The sequence below is a fragment of the Coregonus clupeaformis genome, unplaced genomic scaffold (assembly GCF_020615455.1).
Source record: "Coregonus clupeaformis isolate EN_2021a unplaced genomic scaffold, ASM2061545v1 scaf0561, whole genome shotgun sequence".
NCBI classification, from domain to species: Eukaryota; Metazoa; Chordata; class Actinopteri; order Salmoniformes; family Salmonidae; genus Coregonus; species Coregonus clupeaformis.
In genome coordinates, this window is record NW_025534016.1 from 199,436 (window position 1) to 227,214 (window position 27,779).

Here is a 27,779-nt window from a genome sequence, read left to right on the forward strand (position 1 = left end):
TGCTCACCGTTCTTGTGATCATTTTGACCCCACGGGGTGAGATCTTGCGTGGAGCCCCAGATCGAGGGAGATTATCAGTGGTCTTGTATGTCTTCCATTTCCTAATAGTTGCTCCCACAGTTGATTTCTTCAAACCAAGCTGCTTACATATTGCAGATTCAGTCTTCCCAACCTGGTGCAGGTCTACAATTTTGTTTCTGGTGTCCTTTGACAGCTCTTTGGTCTTGGCCATAGTGGAGTTTGGAGTGTGACTGTTTGAGGTTGTGGACAGGTGTCTTTTATACTGATAACAAGTTCAAACAGGTGCCATTAATACAGGTAATGAGTGGAGGACAGAGGAGCCTCTTAAAGAAGAAGTTACAGGTCTGTGAGAGCCAGAAATCTTGCTTGTTTGTAGGTGACCAAATACTTATTTTCCACCATAATTTGCTAATAAATTAATAAAAAATCCTACAATGTGATTTTCTTGATTTTTTTTCCTCAATTTGTCTGTCATAGTTGACGTGTACCTATGATGAAAATTACAGGCCTCTCTCATCTTTTTAAGTGGGAGAACTTGCACAATTGGTGGCTGACTAAATACTTTTTTTCCCACTATATATATATATATATATATAGAAGAGAGAGAGAGAGAGAGAGAGAGAGAGAGAGAGAGAGAGAGAGAGAGGAGGGAGAGAGAGAGAGAGAGAGAGAGAGAGAGAGAGAGAGAGAGAGAGAGAGAGAGAGAGAGAGAGAGAGAGAGAGAGAGAGAGAGAGAGAGAGAGAGAGAGAGAGAGAGAGAGAGAGAGAGAGAGAGAGAGAGAGAGAGAGAGAGAGAGAGAGAGTTATACAATACAGTTATTGGGTTGATTCTATGGGTCAGAGCAACAGTACCACTGCACTGCACAATAAGATAGATAGGATCATAATCAATCATCAAACATGCTAACCATCATCATCCATCTTCTAGGTTTGGATTCAGGCTCAACAAAGCAGTGTTTACAGGAAATAGGATCTTCAGGTTTAGATTCAGGCTCAACAAAGCAGTGTTTACAGGAAATAGGATCTTATAGGTTTGGATTCAGGCTCAACAAAGCAGTGTTTACAGGAAATAGGATATTCTAGGTTTGGATTCAGGCTCAACAAAGCAGTGTTTACAGGAAATAGGATATTTCGGTTTGATTCAGGCTCAACAAAGCAGTGTTTACAGGAAATAGGATCTTTAGGTTTGGATTCAGGCTCAACAAAGCAGTGTTTACAGGAAATATGATTTTCTAGGTTTGGATTCAGGCTCAACAAAACAGTGTTAACAGGAAATAGGATATTTTTTGACCTATCCCAGAACCTGGCTTTGATTCAATTATTGAATTACTGTTCCACTCATAATAATTATTCCACTGGGCCTCAAAAGTGTGATAGGCTCCTGCCCTATGGGCCGTTCTGGCTGGGACATGGCGAACTCTGATAGGCTCCTGCCCTATGGGCCGTTCTGGCTGGGACATGGCTAACTCTGATAAGCTCCTGCCCTATGGGCCGTTCTGGCTGGAACATGGCTAACTTTGATAAGCTCCTGCCCTATGGGCCGTTCTGGCTGGGACATGGCGAACTCTGATAGGCTCCTGCCCTATGGGCCGTTCTGGCTGGGACATGGCTAACTCTGATAAGCTCCTGCCCTACGGGCCGTTCAGGCTGGGACATGGCTAACTCTGATAAGCTCCAGCCCTACGGGCCGTTCTGGCTCGGACAAGGCTTACTTACTTCCTTACTTGGCCTCAAAAGCCAGTATAGTAAAGTATGTGGTATGTGGACACTGTTTGCTTACTGTCCCTAATGGAAAGAACTAACCCCTTTCCTCTGCCCTGACAGAAAGAGAGACTGCGCCAGAAGGAAGCAAACATGGTGGCCACAAGCTGAGAGACAGAACAGGACAGATAAGACATTAATGAGAAAACTGATGAGTTGATTTGTGAGGTAAGTGGGGACTTCTCCCACCTTCTCCCGCCCCTTAGCCACCCACACAGGGTGATCAGGATCATACCAGTCTCTGTTCCTGCCCACCCTCTTTATGGACCAAGCCTGGAGCACTGCCTCTGAACCTTCCCCCACTGGACACTAGAGGAAACCACTCATACTATGGTTCAGAGGTCACAAAGTTGCAGATGGATTCACTGACCAACAGGATACTGGCAATAGGATGATGATGAATATTTTCTTGTTAAAAAAATGTATAGGGAATAATGTATATACATTTAAAAGGTGGTGGATTCTCCACCTCATCCTAAGCACTTTCATGTTAAACATTTTGTAATAATAATTTCAATACAATAACTGATTAATAACTGGTAGAATTAATAAGACAATGTATCTAGATTGTATGGTAAACTTTTTCTCATGTAGATTTGAAATGCATTTGTCTATCAGTTTGTTTGTTTTCTGATATTCAATATCAGAAGTTTTCTTTCTGTGTTTTATAAGAAATGTATAATGTTTTTCACCTTACATTTCCACTGTCAATCATAATATTAATGTAAATATAAATCATCTATATATCTTGCCATCGGTTTCTGTTATTATAACTTCCCAACAACCCAAAACAGTTCAACAAGGTATACAAATAAGTTTATTCACCAACCACTTTATATACTGTACATAAATAATACAATAGCATGAACATTAAGTGACTTCTAACAGTGCAGGTTTAAAATGAATTGCCAACATTCATTGACACTAAACTCCTCAAGCGCTCCTGAAGTGAGCATGTCCACCAAGAATGATACTTAGAGTAACATTTAGAAGACATGATGCACTGTGACTATAAAACAACTTTTTTTTCAAACATTATTTTTTATTTTTTACAAATCAACACAGAACTAAAAAGAAGAAATAAGATGGACTCCAAACATGTCCACAGACACTATTAACTCTGTAAATCATGTCATGTAATGATGAACTCAAATGTATTGATATGAAAGTTTAATTGTATTTATGTGAACTATTTATGATTGTAAAATATGAAAGACTTCAATAAAGATATTTTTTTTTTTTTTTTTTTTAAAGGAAACGATACCTATTCTCTCCACTTTGGCTCATAACGGTTAACAAAAAGAGTCCATGTCAAATTGAACACATTGTGTGGCTTTTTCTCCTTATTTAAATGCCATACATGCGCAAACCTTCTGGTCTCCACAGTGATCGTGTTATTTGTATTATGCACAAGCCAGAAATATTCAAAAAGAAGTAAGCACAAAACTATAAGCCATTTACAATGTGCTAAACCAGTCAGTTATGCCAAATCAGTCATTATAGGCCCACTCATTACACTTGGGGGTCTGTTGGGGGTGGCATAGCTGCCAGTTTAGCGTTTTGGCATGGTTGTGAAGAGTTCCATCCGTTGTGTTTTGATCTCCTCTTTTAGGATTAAGATTGGACATTTCCCTCCTGCATATTCGGTTTTTGCAATGGGGAAGCACGTTTGATTTTACGCATTGGTCGGTCCCTCTATTCTTTTTAATTCTTCCCGTGGAAAGCAAACCAACAGAGACTATACGAAATGTGTCATCCCATATGGCTTTAACTAATCCAGGTCAATGGAAGCGCAGTGGCACGTCTTTACGCGCTGGACGCGTTTCTTCTGGGTGCTGGGTGACTGGCCAGGACAGATGAGGGTGTAGGTGACGGTAGTGAATGTTTTCGGCTTACAGGTGGAACACGATTGGAAAGCCCCGTCATCTTGGTAGATGTGTCGGGGGATGTAGAAGGAGTTACACTGCCCGTAACAGAAGCGATTGATTATAGTGCGGCTGAGGCATCCTTCTTCGTGAATCGCCTGTTTCAGCGGCTGCGTCTTGCACCAGTCCAGTTTGAGGTACCGGCGCTCCGTGACGTGTAGGGCTTCTTGGCTGGATTCCAGAACCTCGTCCGCGGCCGTTACTGGCCCCATTTGGCGGGAGACAAATCCGTTCTGTGGTGGCTGCTGCGGTGAGCGCTCCGACTCGTTGGGGCTGGAGATGTATTTGTATGGGTGTGGAAAGGCGCCCTGGAAGCCACCTACGACTACGCTCCTCAGCGGACAGAATAGTAGTCCCAACACCATAGCCGAGGCAAATCCTGTTGAGGTCTTCATCCTTAGATGTAGAATACAAAAATATATAAGGATTATATTGAAAGCCGTCCTGGAAATCAATAAACAAATTACGCATAACTTTTACGCAAGGTTTACGTAAACAAAATACTTAATTTCCACATGGTTATACAATGTACAGTTACCAGACTAATAGGATAATTTCAACATAGCGAGTATTTGGTAGAGCAAGAATGATAAATAGCTAGATCGACTCACCTGTGTCCTAGACAAACTCGACACAACAGAACTACTCCTGGTTTAGATTTAAGTGTTTGGAATAAACTGCTAGATTCCCTGCGGAAGTAAGATATTGGTTAAGTAGAAGTATTCCTGTATGATGTCTTCTTGGAAGAGGCAAAACAAACTGCTGTCCAGCTGTACTGTCTCAGATTTAAGTACAGTAGAGGGATGTACCCACCCCCTCCAACGCCCCTCATCCTCTCTGATTGATAGATAAATACTATTCAAAACGGACTCAAACCTGGGCAACTTGCTGAGTAAATCATTTATTTTATATTATTAAGAATTAACAGCAAATGTAAAGCAAAAAAACAGCAAGAGAGTTTGCTAATGGCCTGAGCCCAAAAAAAAGCTAAATCACAGCAACTTGATTAAACAGCATATTTTGGTTTGATAAAAACATATAATTGAGACAACATTCAGCTTCATGCTCTAATATTACTGAATTGCATGCCACAGTGGACCACAGGCACAAAATAACTCATAAGCTGGTTACATTTTCCACCCTGAGCAACAGTAATTTTGATAGATTGAAAACAAATAACAGATGAGTACTATATGGTAATATATTATTTCTTACACAAGTGGTGCATTTCAATATACCTCTGTGTTCCCATATCTAACATTGTTAGTAGGCTATGTAGTTCAACAAAGACATGGCATGATGAAAAAGTAACACATTTAGAGAACACTCATGATACTTATGTGATGTTATATGTTTTATTATAAACTAGGTGGTTCGAGCCCTGAATGCTGATTGGCTGACATCCGTGGTATATCAGACCGTATACCATGGGTATGAAAAAACGTTTATTTTTACTGCTCTAATTACGTTGGTAACCAGTTTATAATAGCAATAAGGCACCTTGGGGGTTTGTGGTATATGGCCAATATACCACGGCTAAGGGCTGTATCCAGGCACTCCGTGTTGCATCGTGCTTAAGAACAGCCCTTAGCCGTGGTATATTGGCCATATACCACACCCCCTCGGGCCTTATTGCTTAAATCTACTTTAGTTTTAGATAATGTGAAGTGAACATGGCGGGCCAGTAATGATAGAACAGCAGTGTTTGTGATTAGGTGGTGATTTCTGTTGCAGTGGTGGTGCGATAGTCTTCATCCTCTTCTGGGTAGTGGGGAACAGACTTCTTGGCCACAACGTTGTCCAGCCTCTGACCCATCAGGTAGGGGTTATTGACACTCTGGAATAAAATAAGGGTAAGATGGATACTTTCCTGTTTTGAGAGGAAATATTTAGTTGTCATGGTGCTGGTAGCTTAGTGGTTAAGAGCGTTGTGCCAGTAACCGAAAGGTCGCTGGTTCTAATCCCCGATCCAACTAGGTGAAAAATCTGTCGATGTGCCCTTGAGCAAGGCACTTAACTCTAATTGCTCATGTAAGTCGCTCTGGATAAGAGAGTCTGCTAAATGACTGAAATGTAAATGTAACGTGCTGAGGATAAAGAAACAATATATTTGACTTCATCCAGAAATGTGAGTTTAAATGTGCATTATCCCCTTCAGGGTATAACAAATCAATGGTGGTGATGTGGATTCACAGAGACAATTTATATGAAAGCAAAACATTTTTCTCTGAGGAAAAAAGAAAACTGAGAAGAAACAAACCAATTATAGACCCACCCTTTTTCTTCTTTTGGGTCCTCCCTTCAGTTTCTGGTACAACAGCTCCTTGTTCTGAAAGGAAATATTTAAAAAAGTGAGTAGGGCCAAATATACACTACCGGTCAAAAGATTTAGAACACCTACTCATTCAAGGGTTTTTCTTTATTTTTTAAAACTATTTTCTACATTGTAGAATAATAGTGAACACATAAAAACTATGAAATGACACATATGGAATCATGTAGTAACCAAAAAAGTGTTAAACAAATCAAACAAATGTGAGATTCTTCAAAGTAGCCATCCTTTGCCTTGATGACAGCTTTGCACACCCTTGGCATTCTCTCAACCAGCTTCATGAGGTAGTCACCTGGAACGCATTTCAATTAACAGGTGTGCCTTCTTAAAAGTTAATTTGTGGAATTTCTTTCCTTCTTAATGCATTTGGTATTTCGTATTTTATTAGGATCCCCATTAGCTGTTGCAAAAGCAGCAGCTACTCTTCCTGGGGTCCACACAAAACATGAAACATGTCATAATATAGAACATTAATAGACAAGAACAGCTCAAGGACAGAACTACATAAACATTTTTTAAAGGCACACGTAGCCTACATATCAATACATACACAAACTATCTAGGTCAAATAGGGGAGAGGTGTTGTGCCGTGAGGCGTTGCTTTATCTGTTTTTTGAAACCAGGTTTGCTGTTTATTTGAGCAATATGAGATGGAATGGAGTTCCATGCAATAATGGCTCTATATAATACTGTTCACTTTAATGAATTTGTTCTGGATTTGGAGACTGTGAAAAGACCCCTGGTGGGGTAAGTGTGTGTGTCAGAGCTGTGTGTAAGTTGACTATGCAAACAATTTGGGATTTTCAACACATTAATGTTTCTTATAAAAAGAAGAAGTGATGAAGTCAGTCTCTCCTCAACTCTTAGCCAAGAGAGACTGGCATGCATAGTATTTATATCAGCCCTCTGATTACAATGAAGAGCAAGACGTGCCGCTCTGTTTTGGGCCAGCTGCAGCTTAACTAGGTCTTTCCTTGCAGCACTCGACCACACGACTGGACAATAATCAAGATTAGACAAAACTAGAGCCTGCAGAACTTGCTTTTTGGAGTGTGGTGTCAAAGAAGCAGAGCATCTCTTTATCACAGACAGAACTCTCCCCATCTTTACAACCATTTAATCTATATGTTTTGACCATGATAGTTTATGATCTAAGGCAACGCCAAGTAATTTAGTCTCCTCAACTTGTTCAACAGCCACACCATTCATTACCAGATTCAGCTGAGGTCTAGAATTTAGGGAATGATTTGTACCAAATACAATGCTCTTAGTTTTAGAGATGTTCAGGACCAGTTTATTAGTGGCCACCCATTCCAAAACAGACTGCAACTCTTTGTTAAGGGTTTCAGTGACTTCATTAGCTGTGGTTGCTGATACGTATATGGTTGAATCATCAGCGTACATGGACACACATGCTTTGTTTAATGCCAGTGGCAGGTCATTGGTAAAAATAGAAAAGAGTAGAGGACCTAGAGAGCTGACCTGTGGTACACCACACTTGACATGTTTGGCATTAGAGAAGCTTCCATTAAATAAAACCCTTTTGAGTTCTATTAGATAGATAGCTCTGAATCCACGATATGGCAGAGGTTGAAAAGCCATAACACGTACGTTTTTTCAACAACAGGTTATGGTCAATAATATCAAAGGCTGCATTGAAATCTAACAGTACAGCTCCCACAATCTTCTTATTATCAATTTTTTCAACCAATCATCAGTCATTTGTGTCAGTGCAGTACATGTTGAGTGCCCTTCCCTATAAGCATGCTGAAAGTCTGTTGTGAAATTGTTTACAGAGAAATAGCACTGTATTTGGTCAAACACAATTGTTTCCAACAGTTTGCTAAGAGCTGGCAGCAAGCTTATAGATCTGCTGTTAGAACCAGTAAATGCCACTTTACCATTCTTGGGTAGCGGAATTACTTTGGCTTCCCTCCAGGCCTGAGGACAAATACTTTCCTCTAGGCTCAGATTAAAGATATGACAGATAGGAGTGGCCATAGATTCAACTACCATCCTCAGTAGCTTTCCATCTAAGTTGTCAATGCCAGGAGGTTTGTCATTATTGATCGATAACAATTTTTCCACCTCTCCCACACTAACTTTACAAAATTCAAACTTGCAATGATTTTCTTTCATTATTAGTTTTTTTAATGCATGAATACGATGGCTCACTGTTTATTGTTAGCATTCCTGCCTAAGTTTGCCCACTTTGCCAATGAAGAAATCATTTAGATAATTGGCAACATCAAATGGTTTTGTGATGAATAAGCCATCTGATTCGATGAAAGGTGGAGTTGAACTTGTCTTTCTTCCCATAATTTCATTTAAAGTACTCCAAAGTTTATATAATTGATATTGGCTTCATAATACAGTTTATTCTTCTTTTTGTTGAGTTTAGTCACATCATTTCTCAATTTGCAGTAGGTCAACCAGTCAGATGTGCAGCCAGACTTATTAGCCACTCCTTTTGCCCTGTCTCTTTCAACCATACAGTTTTTCAATCCATCGTCAATCCATGGAGCCTTAACAGTTCTAACAGTCAGTTTCCTAACAGGTGCATGTTTATCAATAATTGGAAGAAGCAATTTCATAAATTCATCAAGTGCAGTGTCTGGATGCTCCTTATTAAATCACATCAACAAATATTTTTTACATCATCCACATATGAGTCACAGCAAAATATTTTGTATGATCTCTTATACACTATTTTTGGCCCAGCTGTTGGAACTTTGGCTTTCCTGGATATAGCCACTATATTGTGATCACTGCATCCAACAACACTACAATAAAACTTGACATAAGATCTTCTCTAAGCATTACAGGGATATGGCTCTGAATATATACAGCAACACCTCCCCCATAAGCATTTCTGTCTCTTCTATAGATGTTATATTATTGTATTGCTACTGCTGTATCATCAAATGCATTATCTAAGTGAGTCTCAGAAATGGCTAATATATTAATGTTATCTGATGTTAACAAGTTATTGATTTCATGAACTTTTTATTTCTAAGGCTACATATATTAATATGGGCTATTTTCAGCCCTTTCCTGGGTAGCTTATCAGTGATAGACATAATACTGAAAATAGCAAACAAAGCAAGATAAAAAAAATAGACATTCAGCAGTCCATTAATCCATTTGTGTGTGTGTGTGTGTGTGTGTGTGCCGTGGGGTTGAAGCTACGAACCCATAGGCTTGGCTCTCTCATCCCTTCCAGGCTTCTGGGAGGGAGGGTAGACAATGAGCCTGTCATAGCGGATGTAAGCAATGTCCCCACGCGCTCTGGCAGCTTTCATGGCTGGGATAAGTTCTTTCCTCTTCTGGCGCACAGCTTCAGGATAGTCCTCGTTGAGAAAGATATACATTCCTCTCAAGTTCTTAGCTCTTTCCAGAACAGCTACCTTGTCCAATCAGTTGTGTTGTGACAAAGTAGAGGGGTGGTATACAGAAGATAGCCCTATTTGGTAAAAGACCAGTCCATATTATGGCGAGAACAGCTCAAATAAGCAAAGAGAAATGACAGTCCATGATTACTTTAAGACATGAAGGTCAGTCAATACGGAACATTTCAATAACTTTGAAAGTTTCTTCAAGTGCAGTCGCAAAAACCATCAAACACTATGATGAAACTGGCTCACATGAGGACCGCCACAGGAATGGAAGACCCAGAGTTACCTCTGCTGCAGAGGATAAGTTCATTAGAGTTACCAGCCTCAGAAATTGCAGCCCAAATAAATGCTTCACAGAGTTCAACAGACACATCTCAACATCAACTGTTCATAGGAGACTGTGTGAATCAGGCCTTCATGGTCGAATTGCTGCAAAGAAACCACTACTAAAGGACACCAATAAGAAGAAGAGACTTGCTTGGGCCAAAAAACACGAGCAATAGATATTCGACCGGTGGAAATATGTCCTTTGCTCTGGAGTCCAAATTGGAGATTTTTGGTTCCAACCGCTGTGTCTTTGCGAGATGCGGTGTTGGTGAACGGATGATCTCAACATGTGTATTTCCCACCATAAAGCATGGAGGAGGAGGTGCTATGGTGTGGGGGTGCTTTGCTGGTGACACTGTCTGTGATTTATTTAGAATTCAAGGCACACTTAACCAACATGGCTACCACAGCATTCTGCAGCGATACGCCATCCCATCTGGTTTGGGCTTAATGGGACTATCATTTGTTTTTCAACAGGACAATGACCCAACACACCTCCAGGCTATTTTACCAAGAAGGAGAGTGATGGAGTGCTGCATCAGATGACCTGGCCTCCACAATCCCCTGACCTCAACCAAATTGAGATGGTTTGGGATGAGTCGGAACGCAGAGTGAAGGAAAAGCAGCCAACAAGTGCTCAGCATATGTGGGGAACTCCTTCAAGACTGTTGGAAAATTATTCCAGGTGAAGCTGGTTGAGAATGCCAAGAGTGTGCAAAGCTGTCATCAAGGGTGGCTACTTGAAGAATCTCAAATATAAAATATATTTTGATTTGATTAACACTTTTTTGGTTACTACATGATTCCATATGTTATTTCGTAGTGTTGATGTCTTCACTATTATTCTACAATGTAGAAAATAGTAAAAATAAAGAAAAACCCTTGAATGAGTAGGTGTTCTAAACTTTTGATCGGTAGTGTATATATTTTTAGTTTTACAGAAAAGGCCTATTTTCTTTAATCATTGTAAACAAATTGATTAAGCCTTTTTCGGGGAACAAAGACATTTCTATGGTTAACTTGTCACGTGTCCACAGATGGGGTGTGGTGAAAGTTAATAGAAATCAAAACAATATATTTTTCCTAAAAGAGGGTGGAGATGGGACTGGACTAGTTCAACAGAACATAGCTTTACTGTATCCACTCCTGAGCCTAGTGGAGTAGGCTGACATTTCCCCTGACTCTGATCTGAGGTCAGTTTTTGATTTGGGGATAGTATAGGCAACTTCCACCCAGAGAAACCGTAGCAACCACCCCAGTCACTCACCCACTTGGCCAGAGCAGGGTAGTCGTGCTCGGGGTCGAACAGGTGCTGATGTTTCTGGAACTCTCTGCTGAACTCTGCTGTGTCCGGGGCGTTCTCCAGACACCCATCTGTAGCTGCAGTACAACAGAGGGAGCAGAGGACAGAAGTCAGAGATTGTGGCCAGATACTATAGGACAGGGGTTCTCAAACCTTTTTTTTTGATAGCGAATTCATCAGGGACATAATCAGAACACAACTCGAGTGAGATAAAAAATATCATACAAGGAGTTCTACTATGACTTCGGCAGTGCACGGCCCGGACGAACTAAGTCTCGGGCCCTGGGAAGGAACATTTGAAAGGCCCGCCTCTTGATATCGGAGACAACATTTTGCAGTTTTCAAGGTAATTTCCTGCAAGTCTACACATTTAGCATGGGGCTGAGGGATTTTCTGTTGTTGCAGCTTTAACCCATAACAGTCTAAGCCCTGTCTAAGCCGGGGGGTTCTACTAAGCTATACGGAATTGTTTTAAGAAGGTCATACCTAGGATCATTTAGCTACTTGATTTAGAATTTGAAGACCCCTTGAAGTATCAAAAAAATATATTAAAATAGTTTTTGATTTAAAATATAATTTAGCTTTACTGCTATTAGTCCATTCAAACGCATTGAATAACAGATTCACTACACAGAACAACAGATAGTCCCCACAAAAAAATTAAAAGGAAATTTGTTCTAAAGTGTCTGTCCTAAATCTGAGAGATATACAGTGCATTCGGAAAGTATTCAGACCTCTTAACTTGCAGCATTGAAAGTCCCCAAGAACACAGTGGCCTCCATCATTCTTAAATGGAAGAAGTTTGGAACCACCAAGACTCTTCCTAGAGCTGGCCGCCCGGCTAAACTGAGCAATCAGGGGAGAAGAGCCTTGGTCAGGGAGGTGACCAAGAACCCGATGGTCACACGGACAGAGCTCCAGAGTTCCTCTGTGGAGATGGGAGAACCTTCCAGAAGGACAACCATCTCTGCAGCACTCCACCAATCAGGTCTTTATGGTAGAGTGGCCAGACGGAAGCCACTCTTCAGTAAAAGGCACATGACAGCCCGCTTGGAGTTTGCCAAAAGGCACCTAAAGACTCTCAGACCATGAGAAACAAGATTCTCTGGTCTGATGAAACCAAGATTGAACTATATGGCCTGTATGCCAAGCGTCACGTCTGGAGGAAACCTGGCACCATCCCTACAGTGAAACATGATAAATGCAATATAATTTTTATAAATTTGCAAAAATTTATAAAAACCTGTTTTTGCTTTGTCATTATGGGGTATTGTGTGTAGATTGATGAGGGGGGAAAAAACTATTTTATCCATTTTAGAACAAGGCTGTAACGTAACAAAATGTGGAAAGAGTCAAGGGGTCTGAATACTTCCCGAAGGCACTGCATCAGATTATACAACAAAATAAATAGAGCCGAGAACAAAGAATCAACCACACAAAATCAACCAGGAGAAATAGCCTTGGTAGGTGCTAAGCTGTTTCTGGGGGCCTAGTGGACAGGGGTTAGGAGGGTTGGGGTAACAGTCTACCTGTCTTTCCCAGTGGACAGGGGTTAGGAGGGTCGGGGTAACAGTCTACCTGTCTTTCCTAGTGGACAGGGGTTAGGAGGGTCGGGGTAACAGTCTACCTGTCTTTCCCAGTGGACAGGGGTTAGGAGGGTCGGGGTAACAGTCTACCTGTCTTTCCCAGTGGACAGGGGTTAAGAGGGTCGGGGTAACAGTCTACTTGTCTTTCCCAGTGGACAGGGGTTAGGAGGGTTGGGGTAACAGTCTACCTGTCTTTCCCAGTGGACAGGGGTTAGGAGGGTCGGGGTAACAGTCTACCTGTCTTTCCCAGTGGACAGGGGTTAGGAGGGTCGGGGTAACAGTCTACCTGTCTTTCCCAGTGGACAGGGGTTAGGAGGGTCGGGGTAACAGTCTACCTGTCTTTCCCAGTGGACAGGGGTTAGGAGGGTCGGGGTAACAGTCTATCTGTCTTTCCCAGTGGACAGGGTTTAGGAGGGTCGGGGTAACAGTCTACCTGTCTTTCCCAGTGGACAGGGGTTAGGAGGGTCGGGGTAACAGTCTACCTGTCTTTCCTAGTGGACATGGGTTAGGAGGGTCGGGGTAACAGTCTACCTGTCTTTCCCAGTGGACAGGGGTTAGGAGGGTCGGGGTAACAGTCTACCTGTCTTTCCCAGTGGACAGGGGTTAGGAGGGTCGGGGTAACAGTCTACCTGTCTTTCCTAGTGGACAGGGTTTAGGAGGGTCGGGGTAACAGTCTACTTGTCTTTCCCAGTGGACAGGGGTTAGGAGGGTCGGGGTAACAGTCTACCTGTCTTTCCCAGTGGACAGGGGTTAGGAGGGTCGGGGTATCCATGGTCCTCACTGAAGTCTTTAGGGATGTTGTCCCCTGTCAGCTCAGCTACTATGTTGGGGATGTTTCCATAGGGACCCAGGTGCTGCAGTCCCTCGTGGGCGCCACCTAATGGAAGAAAGACAGCATGACAGGGACACCTTATTGTTTAGTCATTGACAGAGACAGAGAGAAGGAGGGGACATGTTTACCTCTGTTTTTACATTTTAAATGTGATTATTGCATTTAGAATAAGGAATATCGCCTACTCAGCCTAGATATCACTATGTTGTTATTTATGTACATGTTCCATCTCCAAAACAAAATCCCAAGTACAGAAACCCAAGGATCAATGTAATCTCCATAATGGTACTGGAAACTATAACCATTGGCAAAATATGTTCTCTCTCTGAGATGCATGCTCTCTCCCACAGAATATATCCCCTTAATACTCCTGATTATCATTTGTCAGGAGCAAATATAAAATAGCTTATAGATTATTAGCTCAGTTGGTAGAGCATGGCGATTGCAACGCCAGGGTTGTGGGTTTGATTCCCACGGGGGGCCAGTATGAAAAATAAATAAAAAATAAATGTATGCACTCACTAACTAAGTCGCTCTGGATAAGAGCGTCTGCTAAATAACTAAAAATGTAAAATGAGTGATTTCTCCCAAGCTTTGAACTGGGAACATGACTATCTGTTGTGTAAAAACTAGAAAAAATTGCCTCCATTTGAGGGTAGAACATATTTCTAAGACATAACTGTTGGCCAAATCATGACACACCCCAGATATACACTAATTAGGCTGATGGTCTTACACCATTTCATACTGTCCTATCATGTTAGGTCGACATAATAAGTTGACAACTTATTTTGTTAGATACAATCCTGTTGTTACTCTACTTCATTAGCTAGGTTTCCATCCAATTGGAGACAGATTTTCATGCATATATTCTAAAATCTGCATAAAAACAATATGCACATTTTCCCACCAGAGGGGTGTTTCCATCAAACTGACTAGTTGTGGTTAAAAGGATGTGCGTGATGACATAGTGCACATAAAAACCACTTTTGCGGATACGTTCTCATGTACCGAATAAAGAAAATCTACATTAAATGGGTTTCCATCGCATTTTCAACTCTACCGATGGTTTTGTCACAAAAAGACTTGCCCTGTCTGGTTTTGGTGCATGCTCTAGACAGCTCGCTGATACAGTGGACAGGGTAGGTTATACACTGCTCAAAAAAATAAAAGGGAACACTTAAACAACACAATGTAACTCCAAGTCAATCACACTTCTGTGAAATCAAACTGTCCACATAGGAAGCAACACTGATTGACAATACATTTCATATGCTGTTGTGCAAATGGAATAGACAACAGGTGGAAATTATAGGCAATTAGCAAGACACCCCCAATAAAGGAGTGGTTCTGCAGGTGGTGACCACAGACCACTTCTCAGTTCCTATGCTTCCTGGCTGATGTTTTGGTCACTTTTGAATGCTGGCGGTGCTTTCACTCTAGTGGTAGTATGAGACGGAGTCTACAACCCACAAAAGTGGCTCGGGTAGTGCAGCTCATCCAGGATGGCACATCAATGCGAGCTGTGGCAAGAAGGTTTGCTGTGTCTGTCAGCGTAGTGTCCAGAGCATGGAGGCGCTACCAGGAGACAGGCCAGTACATCAGGAGACGTGGAGGAGGCCGTAGGAGGGCAACAACCCAGCAGCAGGATCGCTACCTCCGCCTTCAACGTAAATAGTCCGGGTGGCAATTTGATTAATTGTTCAGCAGTCTTTTGGCTTGGGAGTAGAAGTTGTTAAAGAGCCTTTTGGACCTAGACTTGGCGCTCCGGTACCCCTTGCCGTGCGGTAGCAGAGAGAACAGTCTATGACTAGGGTGACTGGAGTCTTTGACAATTTTTTGTGCCTTCCTCTGACACCGCCTAGTATATTGGTCCTGGATGGCAGGAAGCTTGGCCCCAGTGATGTATTGGGCCGTACGCACTACCCTCTGTAGCACCTTACGGTGCCACTGGGATTTTTTCCCATTCTTCAAGGCAAAACTGCTCCAGCTCCTTCAAGTTGGATGGGTTCTGCTGGTGTACAACAATCTTTAAGTCATACCACTGATTCTCAATTGGATTGAGGTCTGGGCTTTGACTAGGCCATTCCAAGACATTTAAATGTTTCCCTTTAAACCACTCGAGTGTTGCTTTAGCAGTATGCTTAGGGTCATTGTCCTGCTGGAAGGTGAACCTCTGTCCCAGTCTCAAATCTCTGGAAGACTGAAACAGGTTTCCCTCAAGAATTTCCCTGTATTTAGCACCATCCATCATTCCTTAAATTCTGACCAGTTTCCCAGGCCCTGCCAATGAAAAACATCCCCACAGCATGATGCTGCCACCACCATGCTTCACTGTGGGAATGGTGTTCTCGGTGTGATGAGAGGTGTTGGGTTTGCGCCAGACATGGCGTTTTCCTTGATGGCCAAAAAGCTCAATTTTAGTCTCATCTGACTAGAGTACCTTCTTCCATATGTTTGGGGAGTCTCCCACATGGCTTTTAGTAAACACCAAACGTGTTTGCTTATTTCTTTCTTTAAGCAATGGCTTTTTTCTGGCCACTCTTCCGTAAAGCCCAGCTCTGTGGTGTGTACGGCTTAAAGTGGTCCTATGGACAGATACTCCAATCTCCACTGGGGAGCTTTGCAGCTTCTTCAGGGTTATATTTGGTCTCTTTGTTGCATCTCTGATTAATGCCATCCTTGCCTGGTCCGTGAGTTTTGGTGGGCGGCCCACTCTTGGCAAGTTTGTTGTGGTGCCATATTCTTTCAATTTTTTAATAATGGATTTAATGGTGCTCCGTGGGATGTTCAAAGTTTCTGATATTTTTTTATAACCCAACTGTGATCTGTACTTCTCCACAACTTTGTCCCTGACCTGTTTGGAGAGCTCCTTTGTCTTCATGGTGCCGCTTGCTTGGTGGTGCCCCTTGCTTAGTGGTGTTGCAGACTCTGGGGCCTTTCAGAACAGGTGTATATATACTGAGATCATGTGACAGATCATGTGACACTTAGATTGCACACAGGTGGACTTTATTTAAATAATTATGTGACTCCTGAAGGTAACTGGTTGCACCAGATCATATTTAGGGGCTTCATAGCAAAGGGGGTGAATACATATGCACGCACCACTTTCCGCTATTTATTTTGTAGAATTTTTTGAAACAAGTTATTTTTTTTCATTTCACTTCACCAATTTGGACTATTTTGTGTATGTCCATTGCATGAAATCCAAATAAAAATCAATTTAAATTACAGGTTGTAATGCAACAAAATAGGAAAAACGCCAAGGGGATGAATTATTTTGCAAGGCACTGTACGTATGGTCACTGTGGGGACGACGTCGTCAATGCACTTACAGTGAGGGAAAAAAGTATTTGATCCCCTTGCTGATTTTGTACGTTTGCCCACTGACAAAGCAATGATCAGTCTATAATTTTAATGGTAGGTTTATTTGAACAGTGAGAGATAGAATAACAACAAAAAAATCCAGAAAAACGCATGTAAAAAATGTTATAAATTGATTTGCATTTTAATGAGGGAAATAAGTATTTGACCCCCTCTCAATCAGAAAGATTTCTGGCTCCCAGGTGTCTTTTATACAGGTAACAAGCTGAGATTAGGAGCACAATCTTAAAGGGGGTGCTCCTAATCTCAGTTTGTTACCTGTATAAAAGACACCTGTCCACAGAAGCAATCAATCAATCAGATTCCAAACACTCCACCATGGCCAAGACCAAAGAGCTCCCCAAGGATGTCAGGGCCAAGATTATAGACCTACACAAGGCTGGAATGGGCTACAAGACCATCGCCAAGCAGCTTGGTGAGAAGGTGACAACAGTTGGTGTGATTATTCACAAATGGAAGAAACACAAAATAACTGTCAATCTCCCTTTGCCTGGGGCTCCATGCAAGATCTCACCTCGTGGAGTTGCAATGATCATGAGAACAGTGAGGAATCAGCCCAGAACTACACGGGAGGATCTTGTCAATGATCTCAAGGCAGCTTGGACCATAGTCACCAAGAAAACAATTGGTAACACACTACGCCGTGAAGGACTGAAATCCTGCAGCGCCCGCAAGGTCCCCCTGCTCAAGAAAGCATATATACAGGCCCGTCTGAAGTTTGCCAATGAACATCTGAATGATTCAGAGGAGAACTGGGTGAAAGTGTTGTGGTCAGATGAGACCAAAATCGAGCTCTTTGGCATCAACTCAACTCGCCGTGTTTGAAGGAGGAGGAATGCTGCCTATGACCCCAAGAACACCATCCCCACCGTCAAACATGGAGGTGGAAACATTATGCTTTGGGGGTGTTTTTCTGCTAAGGGGACAGGACAACTTCACCGCATCAAAGGGACGATGGACGGGGCCATGTACCATCAAATCTTGGCTGAGAACCTCCTTCCCTCAGCCAGGGCATTGAAAATGGGTCGTGAATGGGTATTCCAGCATGACAATGACCCAAAACACACGGCCAAGGCCACAAAGGAGTGGCACATTAAGGTCCTGGATTGGCCTAGCCAGTCTCCAGACCTCAATCCCATAGAAAATCTGTGGAGGGAGCTGAAGGTTCGAGTTGCCAAACATCAGCCTCGAAACCTTAATGACTTGGAGAAGATCTGCAAAGAGGAGTGGAACAGAATCCCTCCTGAGATGTGTGCAAACCTGGTGGCCAACTACAAGAAACGTCTGACCTCTGTGATTGCCAACAAGGGTTTTGCCACCAAGTACTAAGTCATGTTTTGCAGAGGGGTCAAATACTTATTTCCCTCATTAAAATGCAAATCAATTTATAACATTTTTGACATGCGTTTTTCATGGATTATTTTGTTATTATTCTGTCTCTCACTGTTCAAATAAACCTACCATTAAAATTATAGACTGATCATGTCTTTGTCAGTGGGCAAACGTACAAAATCAGCAGGGGATCAAATACTTTTTTCCCTCACTGTATTGATGAAGCCGATGACTGCGGTGGTATACTCCTCAAAGCCATTGGATGAATCCCAGAACATATTCCAGTCTGTGCTAGCAAAACAGTCCTGTAGCGTAGCATCCGCGTCATCTGAACACTTCCATAATGAGCGAGTCACTGGTACTTCCTGCTTTTGTTTTTGCTTGTAAGCAGGAATCAGGAGGATAGAATTATGGTCAGATTTGCCAAATGGAGGGCGAGGGAGAGCTTTGTATGCGTCTCTGTGTGTGGAGTAAAGGTGGTCTAGAGTTTTTTTTTCCTCTGGTTGCACGTGACATGCTGGTAGAAATTAGGTAAAACGGATTTAAGTTTGCCTGCTTTAAAGTCCCCGGCCACTAGGAGCACCGCTTCTGGATTAGCATTTTCTTGTTTTCTTATGGCCTTATACAGCTCGTTGTTAGAGCAGTCACTGGACTATCTTGTCAATATAATAGATCATCTTTGGTATTACAACGAAACATATCATTGCTTGACTCCAAGTTTACTGCGATATGATAGTTTTTGTATCAATATTTGCACATGAAAGCATTTCCACCGCAATTGTCACAATCAATTTCACCGACAAAAAAAAAGATCCCACCTTGTCTTGCGTATTTTGTTTAGTCGACATTGGGACATTTTACAGACTGTTTCCATAAGGCCTGTAGTGAGTTTATTTATGCGTCAGGTAATTAAGCCTCATTAAATAGTTGGATGGAAACCTGGTTATTGACCAATAACATTTGATACAGAATGAGCACAAAATAGACTACTACTATCCATCCCCATGACTATAACAGACAACTCCTTTAACCCATACATTATTATTAGAAATCATGGACCATAATCACCTACCTTGGATGCTCTGTGGCCCCACGATGTTGGTGGCCTGGTGAGCGGGGTACTCGACCCTGGGCCGAGCGATACCCAGCTGCTCCATGACTCCGTGTAGGAGACGCTGAATGTCGGCCTCAGATACCTGGTCTGCTGTGCGGGGGCTCCGGGCCGATGCCAACCCCGCTATACATACCAGAATGATCAGCAGCACTGTTCTACTCAACCTCATCGCCGAACCCATCTCTGGTGTCGGCTATAGGGAAATAAAAACAGCGTTGCTTATTTGTATTTATTATGGATCCCCATTAGCTGCTGCCAAGGCAGCAGCTACTCTTCCTGGGGTCCTGCAAAATTAAGGCAGTTATACAATTTTAAAAACATTACAATACATTCATAACAGAAAAAATAATAATGCTTATAATGTATGATAGGCCTATATGCTGTGTTTAATGTATTTAATAGAAAATGCAACTGAAAAACTTGTTCTACTAATTATATTATATTTCATCAGAGGAAAGTCCATCTGACAAGAACCATCATTAACCCATTCGAAAATTGTATAGAGTTAGAACATTTTTATTTGTGTCACTCCAGAATAAAATACATATATAATTTTTTTTACCACATTGTGGACCAAAGTCAAACATGGCACAGACGTCATTAATAATGCATTACATCATCTATACACATGTATGCATAAACAAAAACTAAACTAAACACAGTGGATAAAAGGACAATTAGGCACTTATAAAGGTCTCCTTTGAAGGATAAGGTGGCAGGCTTTAACGGAGGCACTAGTGTAGCACACAAGCTTACCAGAGAGCACACACTATGAACATGTCATAAACTATGAATTTTTTATTTTTTTTATTACAGGAAATTACCTTTAAAACTGCTATGTTTTCTCTCAGGCTCGTGGCAAACTGTGTGGAAAAGCAGGAAATTAGCTCAAGAATTCTTGAAAGTCGGGACAATCCTTGTCCAGCAGGTAAACTTTATTTTTTATAGTAAAAATGTTGTTCCATTATTTGAGCTTAAAATGTACATTTAGGATAATTTTATAAGGGAAAAGACTTGTTTTGAGAATTTTCTAAATACTTTCAATATTATTAATTTCCATATCGGCCTGGAAATGCCCTTGTCTGGAGCAAAGGATCCCAATTTCAAACCCTCAAAAAAACTGTTTAAAATTCTAGAAACTGGCAATAATCAATATTAACTGAAAAATTATAATATTTAGTTTCCCGCAATAGCGCTCTGTGACTTTCAAGAACATCTTTCTTGAAACTTTGATTCCTAAAGATGTGTCCGGAGATTTGGTAACCCCTTTGTTATGGCAAGCCGAAATAAGTTCTGGAGTAACAAGTCACAATAAGTTGCATGACTTACTCTGTGTGTAATAATAGTGTTTAACATGATTTTTGAATGACTACCTCATCTCTGTACCCAACACATACAATTATCTGTAAGGTCCCTCAGTCAAGAAGTGAATTTCAAACAGATTCAACCACAAAGACCAGGGAGGTTTACCAATGCCTCGCAAAGAAGGGCACCTATTGGTAGATTGGTGTAAAAAAAAAAAAAAAACACACATTGAATATCCCTTTGAGCAGGGTGAAGCTATGAATTACACTTTGGATGGTGTATCAATACACCCAGTCACTACAAAGATACAGGCGTCCTTCCTAATTCAGTTGCCAGAGAGGAAGGAAACCGCTCAGGGATTTCACCATGAAGCCAATGGTGACTTTAAAACAGTTACAGAGTTTAATGGCTGTGATAGAAAACTGAGGATGGATCAACAACATTATAGTTACTCCACAATACTAACCTAATTGACAGAGTGAAAAGAAAGAAGCCTGTATAGAAAAAATATACCAAAACATGCATCTGGTTTGCCACAAGGCACTAAAGTAACACTGCAAAATGTGGCAAAGCAATTCATTTTTTGTCCTGAACACAAAGTGTTATGTTTGGGGCAAATCCAATGCAGCACATTAATGAGTACAGTACAACTCTCCATATTCAAGCAAAATCTTAGAGGAAAACCAGGTTCAGTGTGCTTTCCAACAGACACTGGGAGATGAATTCACATTTCAGCAGGACAATAACCTAAAAAACACAAAGCCAAATCTACACTGGAGTTGTTTACCAAGAAGACAGTGAATGTTCCTGAGTGGCCGAGTTAGTTGACTTAAATCTGCTTGAAAATCTATGGCAAGACCTGAAAATGGTTGTCTAGCAAAGATCAACAACCAATTCGACAGAGCTTGAAGAATTTTGAAAATAACAATGGGCAAATGTTGTACAATCGAGGTGTGGAAAGCACTTACCCAGAAAGACTCACAGCTGTAATCACTGCCAAAGGTGCTTCTACAAACTATTGACTCAGGGGTGTGAATACTTATGTAAATGAGATACAGTATGTGCTAACATTTCTAAAAACATGTTTTCAATGTGTGATTATCGGGTAGTGTGTAGATGGGTGAGATTTAAAAAAAATATATGTAATCCATTTTGAACTCCGGCTGTAACACAACAACATTTGGAATAAGTCAAGGGGTCTGAATACTTTCTGAAGGCACTGTAAATGAATCAGGAATGAGCAGGGTCAGCTATACCATAAGGACCCCGTCATGTACTCATTACATGTAGCGAAACAAGGCCACTCGGTCTATAAAGTCCTCTACTTTTGATAGATTTACAACAATATTGTTATCACCATGGTCACAACCATAAACTGTCAACTCCATCTGCCAGATAATTAAATGTAACACATTTGTATCTATGTGCTAGAGTAATAAATCAACTGAGGAAAAACTAAATTGCTACTGTGTATACCACTTGAATGAAAAAAATAATATATATATTAATCAATTCCGTAAACCGATCTGATAGAACGGTTGTTTTTATTGGGGATTTTCAAAATGAATCATTTTCATATTTTACAAATGTTTGTATTGAACTCTGTTGTCAACTCCATCACTGATGGCTAACCCCCTTAAGATCTATTTGTTTTTGTCAATATTGAGAGAGAAAAAAAATATATTGTAATCACTGTTCTGCAGCTTTTATGCTTGAACAATTGAAGTATTTGCTGTGCTAGACCTAAGGGATGCTTCCTTTAAAAATGTTTTGTTCTAAATCTAGAACAAATGCCCCCAAAGCATTTTATAGTGCTATAAAACAAAACAAAAATAAGTTGGGAGATTTGCATATTACATATTTGAATCCTCTGATAGAATTAAACAATCAAGGCCTTTAAACACCTGTTGGGACAATAATTGTAAAAATGAAATGCCTTATGGTGTCTGGCAGAGTTGACAAATCCAGTTAGTTGCATTTTATAAAACCTTTATTTTTTTATGGTTGTTCCTTTACATGGTGTGACAGCTGATACTTTCGTCTATCAAAATATTGTAAATGTTAATATTAAAGACAAATGTGGGGGGAAAAAAGTTGAGATTGTCCCTAGCTAGAAAACTGCACATATTTCTCTCTGCACAAACATTTAAAAATACCTCGTGGCCTGTGAAACTGCGTTATGCCACTGGAAGCTGGCATCTACATTGTTACCTGATCAAATTTCACAATTATTATTTTAATTTTGTCTGGACAGCCATTATTTAACAGTTGGTTTACAGAAGGCAGGTGCAAATAAACCATATTGATGTTCCCCCTATAGGCTAATAATATCACACACCATTCAGACATACGAATCGCCTTAGGTCCAAATACCGCTGTTGATGCCTAAATAAGGTAGGCATGCGCATAGCCTAACCATCATAATAAATCAAAAATTACGCACATAAAACGGTGTTGTCTATCTTTAAATCATATGGCCATGATGGAAATACATCTAAATGTATGTAGCATGCATTGTCCCAATTAGCCCTATAATCAAATATTGCCCTATATGGAATTAAGGCATATGTGCGTTTGCCTCTTTTCTGTGGAAACAAAATGTAGGTGCGCCATCAGACGTTTAGGTCTACGTCAGAGGGAAATATGCGACAGAGGCCGCAACAGTCATCCCAAGATTAGATACACCAACAAAATAGATTAATTCAACAGATGCAACGTTTTCAATATTATAGGCATATCGAAAAGGCCTATTCGATATTTATCTTAACGTTACCATGTAGCGTTTCCCTTACCGTGTATCCTGGACGCGAAGAAGAGCTAGTGATGCTGACCGAGGATGCGGTCGGTCTTCGCTCCACAGTTGATCAGCCTACCGCTGTTGCCAGGCTCCGAAAATAACTGGCATCTCCGTGAATGTCATTGGTCGGCAGACAATGTTAATAATTAAGCCCATCAGGGTGCCATATTGGTTTTCTTGTGTGCTTTACAAATTAGCAGACAGGCATGCAATAGCCTAAGACATGGCTAAAATAGTATTTTCATAAATTTGACTCCAAAGAAAAAGTATTAAAATAAGCCTATTTATTAAAACACATTTTAGTTTTACAGACATGTTGGACTACAGGAAATAAATTAAATATCAAGTCAAATAGACTAACAATAGATAAAATGTATTTACAATAAAATGTGACATTCATAGGCCTTCATTTTCATATTCAATGCAAAAACAATGACAACTGACATATGGGCCTTTATGTCTAAAGAATAGAGCTCTCTCTATCTATTTGATATGAGACTATAGAGTGGTGCGTCTCCTGCTCTTCCAGGTGGTTAGGTTCAGCTTTCCCAGACCAGACAGACCATGATACCTGGGGACACTGTCACCTCCCTTCAGCCTTTTGGTCGAAAAACACCCAACGTTTCCCGAATCCATTCTGAGGAGGGATGGACAGGGAATTAAACTGTTCGAGTTAATAGTTCCACCCATCCTAAGTGGGGCAGGACCCCACCTTGCTCAGTTTCGCGTCGCTTTGTAGAAAAGAGAATACCATACAAAACTAATTTTACCTTTTGAATGTTTTGTTCTGTACTCTGCAGCTCTCTGTCCTCACTGGGACGGAGGGAGACCTGGCCAACAGGGCTGAAAGACTTGTGCCTGGTTGCCCTGGGCAAAGAAGTTGATTTCATCAAGGTGCAATCACGAATTATCACAAGTTCAAATGAAGTCTCTGAAACATTGTCATTATACTGCACACAATCTGACAGACCAAATGTATGTGGAAAAATAGATTCTTGTAAACATGTACCGGAGCAAAAGGTGTTGCTCCTGAAAAGCTGAATATCTGGGAAGGCCTCCAAACCCAGACTCTTTCTGAGGGTCCGTTTCTTCCTGCAGGGAGACATCTCAGCATGACCTGGGCTGCCCTCCACGACCACCTGAGGAACCACACCTATAGACAGAGACATCGTCATACGAGTCCTGTCCTCCATCTGCAATAATCTGATGGGGTGAAAGCAATCAAGGTGGAGAGTGAAGGGTGTAAGAGCCATACCGAATGAATGGTCATTCTCTATGAAGGTACGGACCACGGCCTTGAATTTCATGCACGTGTCCATCCCCTCTTTTCTGTGGCTGGGAGGAAGCAGGCTCGGGGCAAAGATCACAGCCAGGTTACTATTGGTCATCCTGTTCTCTGCACACCTTAGAACGGGAAAGCAAGGCAGAGAGAAGACAGTAGATGATCTCAGTAAGAACCGTACTGCAGGTCACTCTGGATCAATAGCTTCTGCTAGACAAAAAGGTATATTATTATTTTATCTCAGTCTGAGATCCATGCAAATATATATATATATATATATATATATATATATTTCACAGCACAAGACCGTGAGTTCCAAAAAAGAATGGTCTGGACCTTTATGGCACAAGAGCTACGCTTCAAATCAAATTGTATTTGTCACATGCGCCGAATACAACGGGTATAGACTTTACTATGAAATGCTTGCTTTCCAAGCCCTTCAAGGATGCGGAGTAAAAAATAAAATAAAAACTCAAGAGGAATAAAATACAGAAGAATAGAGCTATATACAGGGAGTACCAGTACCAGATCAATGTTCAGGGGTAATAGCTATATACAGAGAGTACCAGTACCAGATCAATGTACAGGGACATGAGGTATTTGAGGTAGATATGTACTGTACATGAAGGCAGGGTAAAGTGACTAGGCATCAGGATAGATAATAATAAGAGTAAAATAAAGAACAGATTAGCAGCAGCATATGATGAGTATAAGTCTTGTGAGTGTGGATAGAGTCAGTGCAGAAAATTAATGGTTACCCAGACTAACTATTTAGCAGTCTTATGGCTATTTAGCAGTCTTATGGCTTGGGGGTAGTAGCTGTCTCGGAACCTGCTGGTCCGAAAGCCGATGCTCTGGTACCGTTTGCCGGACGGTAGCAGAGTGAACGGTCTAGTGCACTTTCCCTGTTGCCTGCTATTCCCCCCACAATAGCAATATTATCTCCAAACATATTACCTGTGGGAGACCTTTGAGAGGAAGTGGAAGAAGTATCTGAGGAAGGCAGAGTTCCTGTCAGGCAGTAGGCAGGACAGCAGCTGGGTGGCTGAGGCCCTCTCCTCCACGGTAGGCAGTAGCTGGGCCTTCAGCAGGGCTGGAGAAAGAAAGAGTACTGTTGTCTATTACTGTCACAGACTCACTTCAAATCAAATTTTACTGGTCAAATGCACCGAATACAACAGACATTACAGTGAAATGCTTACTTACAGCCCTTAACCAACAGTGCATTTATTTTTACAAAAAAAGTAAAAAATAAAACAAAAAAAGTGTTGAGAAAAAAAGAGCAGAAGTCAAATAAAATAACAGTAGGGAGGCTATAAATACAGGGGGGGGTACCGGTGCAGAGTCAATGTGCGGGGGCACCGGCTAGTTGAGGTAGTTGAAGTAACATGTACATGTGGGACCACTTCACACGAGGACCTGTATTCATGATCCTGATCCTAGATCAGCAATTCTATTCTGAGACGCTTTTATGAATATGGGCTCAGAATTTCCCCATTAGAGCTGGGATTTAAACCAGCGACCCTCCGGTTACCAGCTCACCTCTAGGCTGCCTACCTGAGTGGAGGTCTGAGGGGAATAGAGGGTCTGGAAGCTCACGGCAGAACAGCTTCAAAAGGCTGGCCACGTCACAGGGGAGGGCTGTGGACAGACAGGCCTCCCCGTGGTCTAGTTTAGCCTGTGATATTGTTGGAGGTGTGGTGGGAAAGAGGGAGGGTGTGAGAGAGAGAGAGTCCAGAGTCCATCAGATAACAAAAACAAGGTTTCAATTGACATCCTTCGATCAGCAACTAAAGGAATCTGTGCATGTTGAAGTCACACTTACCCTGAGGGTCCTCAGACGAACAACAGAGCCGGATTTTCTGAAAAGACCATCAGTCCCAGCATACCCCAGTAGATGCTCACAGGCATACACTAGAAAGCTACATTTAAAATTGTAATATTAACAATATGAATTCTTATTTGTCACTTCAGTTGTACAATGTGGATGTGTTGCATTAAAATTGTTCATTGTTAGAATAGAGCCTGTGTGTGTTCTTACTAAGGTAGCAAAGGGAGGGTATTTTACTGGAAACTTTCAAAGTTAACTACCGGGATTTGGTATCTTTTAAAGGATTTTATGTAATCTATCAAGAACTCTAGTGGCCCTTTCGGGTACTTCAGATTATCACAAGTGTCTAATTATCCCTTGCCCTAATCACATGTAAAATATGAAATCATTAAATACGATTTTTAAATAAAAATAGAACGATAGTTGTAAAACATTACCCTAAATATATAGTCATTACCATTGGTGTTTAATATGAGTTTCAGCATTTAATATCCTTTATATTATACACATATTTTACTATGTCAATATGGATTCATTACCAATGTTTTGGTGTCAAACTGGTGGCAGTTGTGAAAAAAAGTCAAAAGTTGGAGAGGTAATTGAAAATAATGCCATTGTTGATTAGATGCTTTTTTTCATTAAATAGGCTATTTTCTCTTGAACAATATGGCATATCTCCTAGAAACATATAGACAATATGGACACAAATATATATATAAAAAAAAAGGTATACTAATATATAAATAAAAGTTAGATTAGATTGTGATAATTAATAGAATTTTATGGCAATTACTGAAGATTGGAGTAACTTCCGTAAATTACCGGTACCTCTGCAATCCTAGTTCTTACCAAGGTACCAGCCCATACACTGGTACCTCTGCAATCCTAGTTCTTACCAAGGTACCAGCCCATACACTGGTACGTAGCACTTCTTACCAAGGTACCAGCCCATACACTGGTACGTAGCACAACTGCAAACTCCCCAGTGGAACTCCAAACACTTTTGTACCACCTGTAAAACTTCTCTCTTTCCCTCTTTGACAGTTTTTCAGCTTTATCCCATGAACCACACGAAGATGTTGTAAAACAGAGAGACGGACCATGTCACCAGGCCTATCTGAAATCTTCATATTTCTGTCACTATTTTGCAGCTGAAAAAAATAAACAGTAGAAGCAAAGCAGGGTAGTCCTAAATGTTATTTAGCAGTTTCTTCCAGGTAAACTATTTTAAGAACACACGATTGCCTGA

At 41.1% G+C, this 27,779-nt stretch overlaps 3 protein-coding genes across 3 annotated transcripts in view; 1 reads left to right on the forward strand and 2 right to left on the reverse strand.

Moving 5' to 3' along the window:
• Positions 1–2,497, forward strand: part of LOC121548517 — a 69,733-nt gene extending 67,236 nt beyond the window's left edge. The window contains exon 19 of the mRNA XM_041859973.2: positions 1,846–2,497. Coding sequence (XP_041715907.2) covers positions 1,846–1,893 — 48 coding nt within the window. The 3' untranslated portion in view covers positions 1,894–2,497. The remainder of the gene's footprint in view (positions 1–1,845) is intronic.
• Positions 2,498–2,586: 89 nt separating this feature from the next.
• Positions 2,587–4,461, reverse strand: LOC121548518 (gremlin-1). Its single transcript, XM_041859975.2, has 2 exons — positions 4,319–4,461; positions 2,587–4,103 (listed from the first exon to the last, which is right to left on the reverse strand). The coding sequence occupies exon 2, from the start codon at positions 4,100–4,102 to the stop codon at positions 3,554–3,556; it is 549 nt and encodes a 182-aa protein (XP_041715909.1). The 5' UTR covers position 4,103; positions 4,319–4,461; the 3' UTR covers positions 2,587–3,553.
• An 812-nt stretch (positions 4,462–5,273) lies between these two features.
• On the reverse strand, positions 5,274–27,757 carry LOC121548634. The gene is made up of 16 exons (XM_041860150.2): positions 27,467–27,757; positions 26,525–26,621; positions 26,257–26,377; positions 25,657–25,792; positions 24,673–24,821; positions 24,427–24,570; positions 24,188–24,284; positions 23,917–24,054; positions 23,727–23,738; positions 23,413–23,467; positions 20,140–20,178; positions 19,274–19,508; positions 13,378–13,527; positions 11,029–11,141; positions 5,983–6,036; positions 5,274–5,544 (listed from the first exon to the last, which is right to left on the reverse strand). Exons 1-16 carry the CDS (start codon positions 27,658–27,660, stop codon positions 5,419–5,421), a joined length of 1,860 nt encoding a protein of 619 aa, XP_041716084.1. The 5' UTR covers positions 27,661–27,757; the 3' UTR covers positions 5,274–5,418.
• Positions 27,758–27,779: the final 22 nt, after the last annotated feature.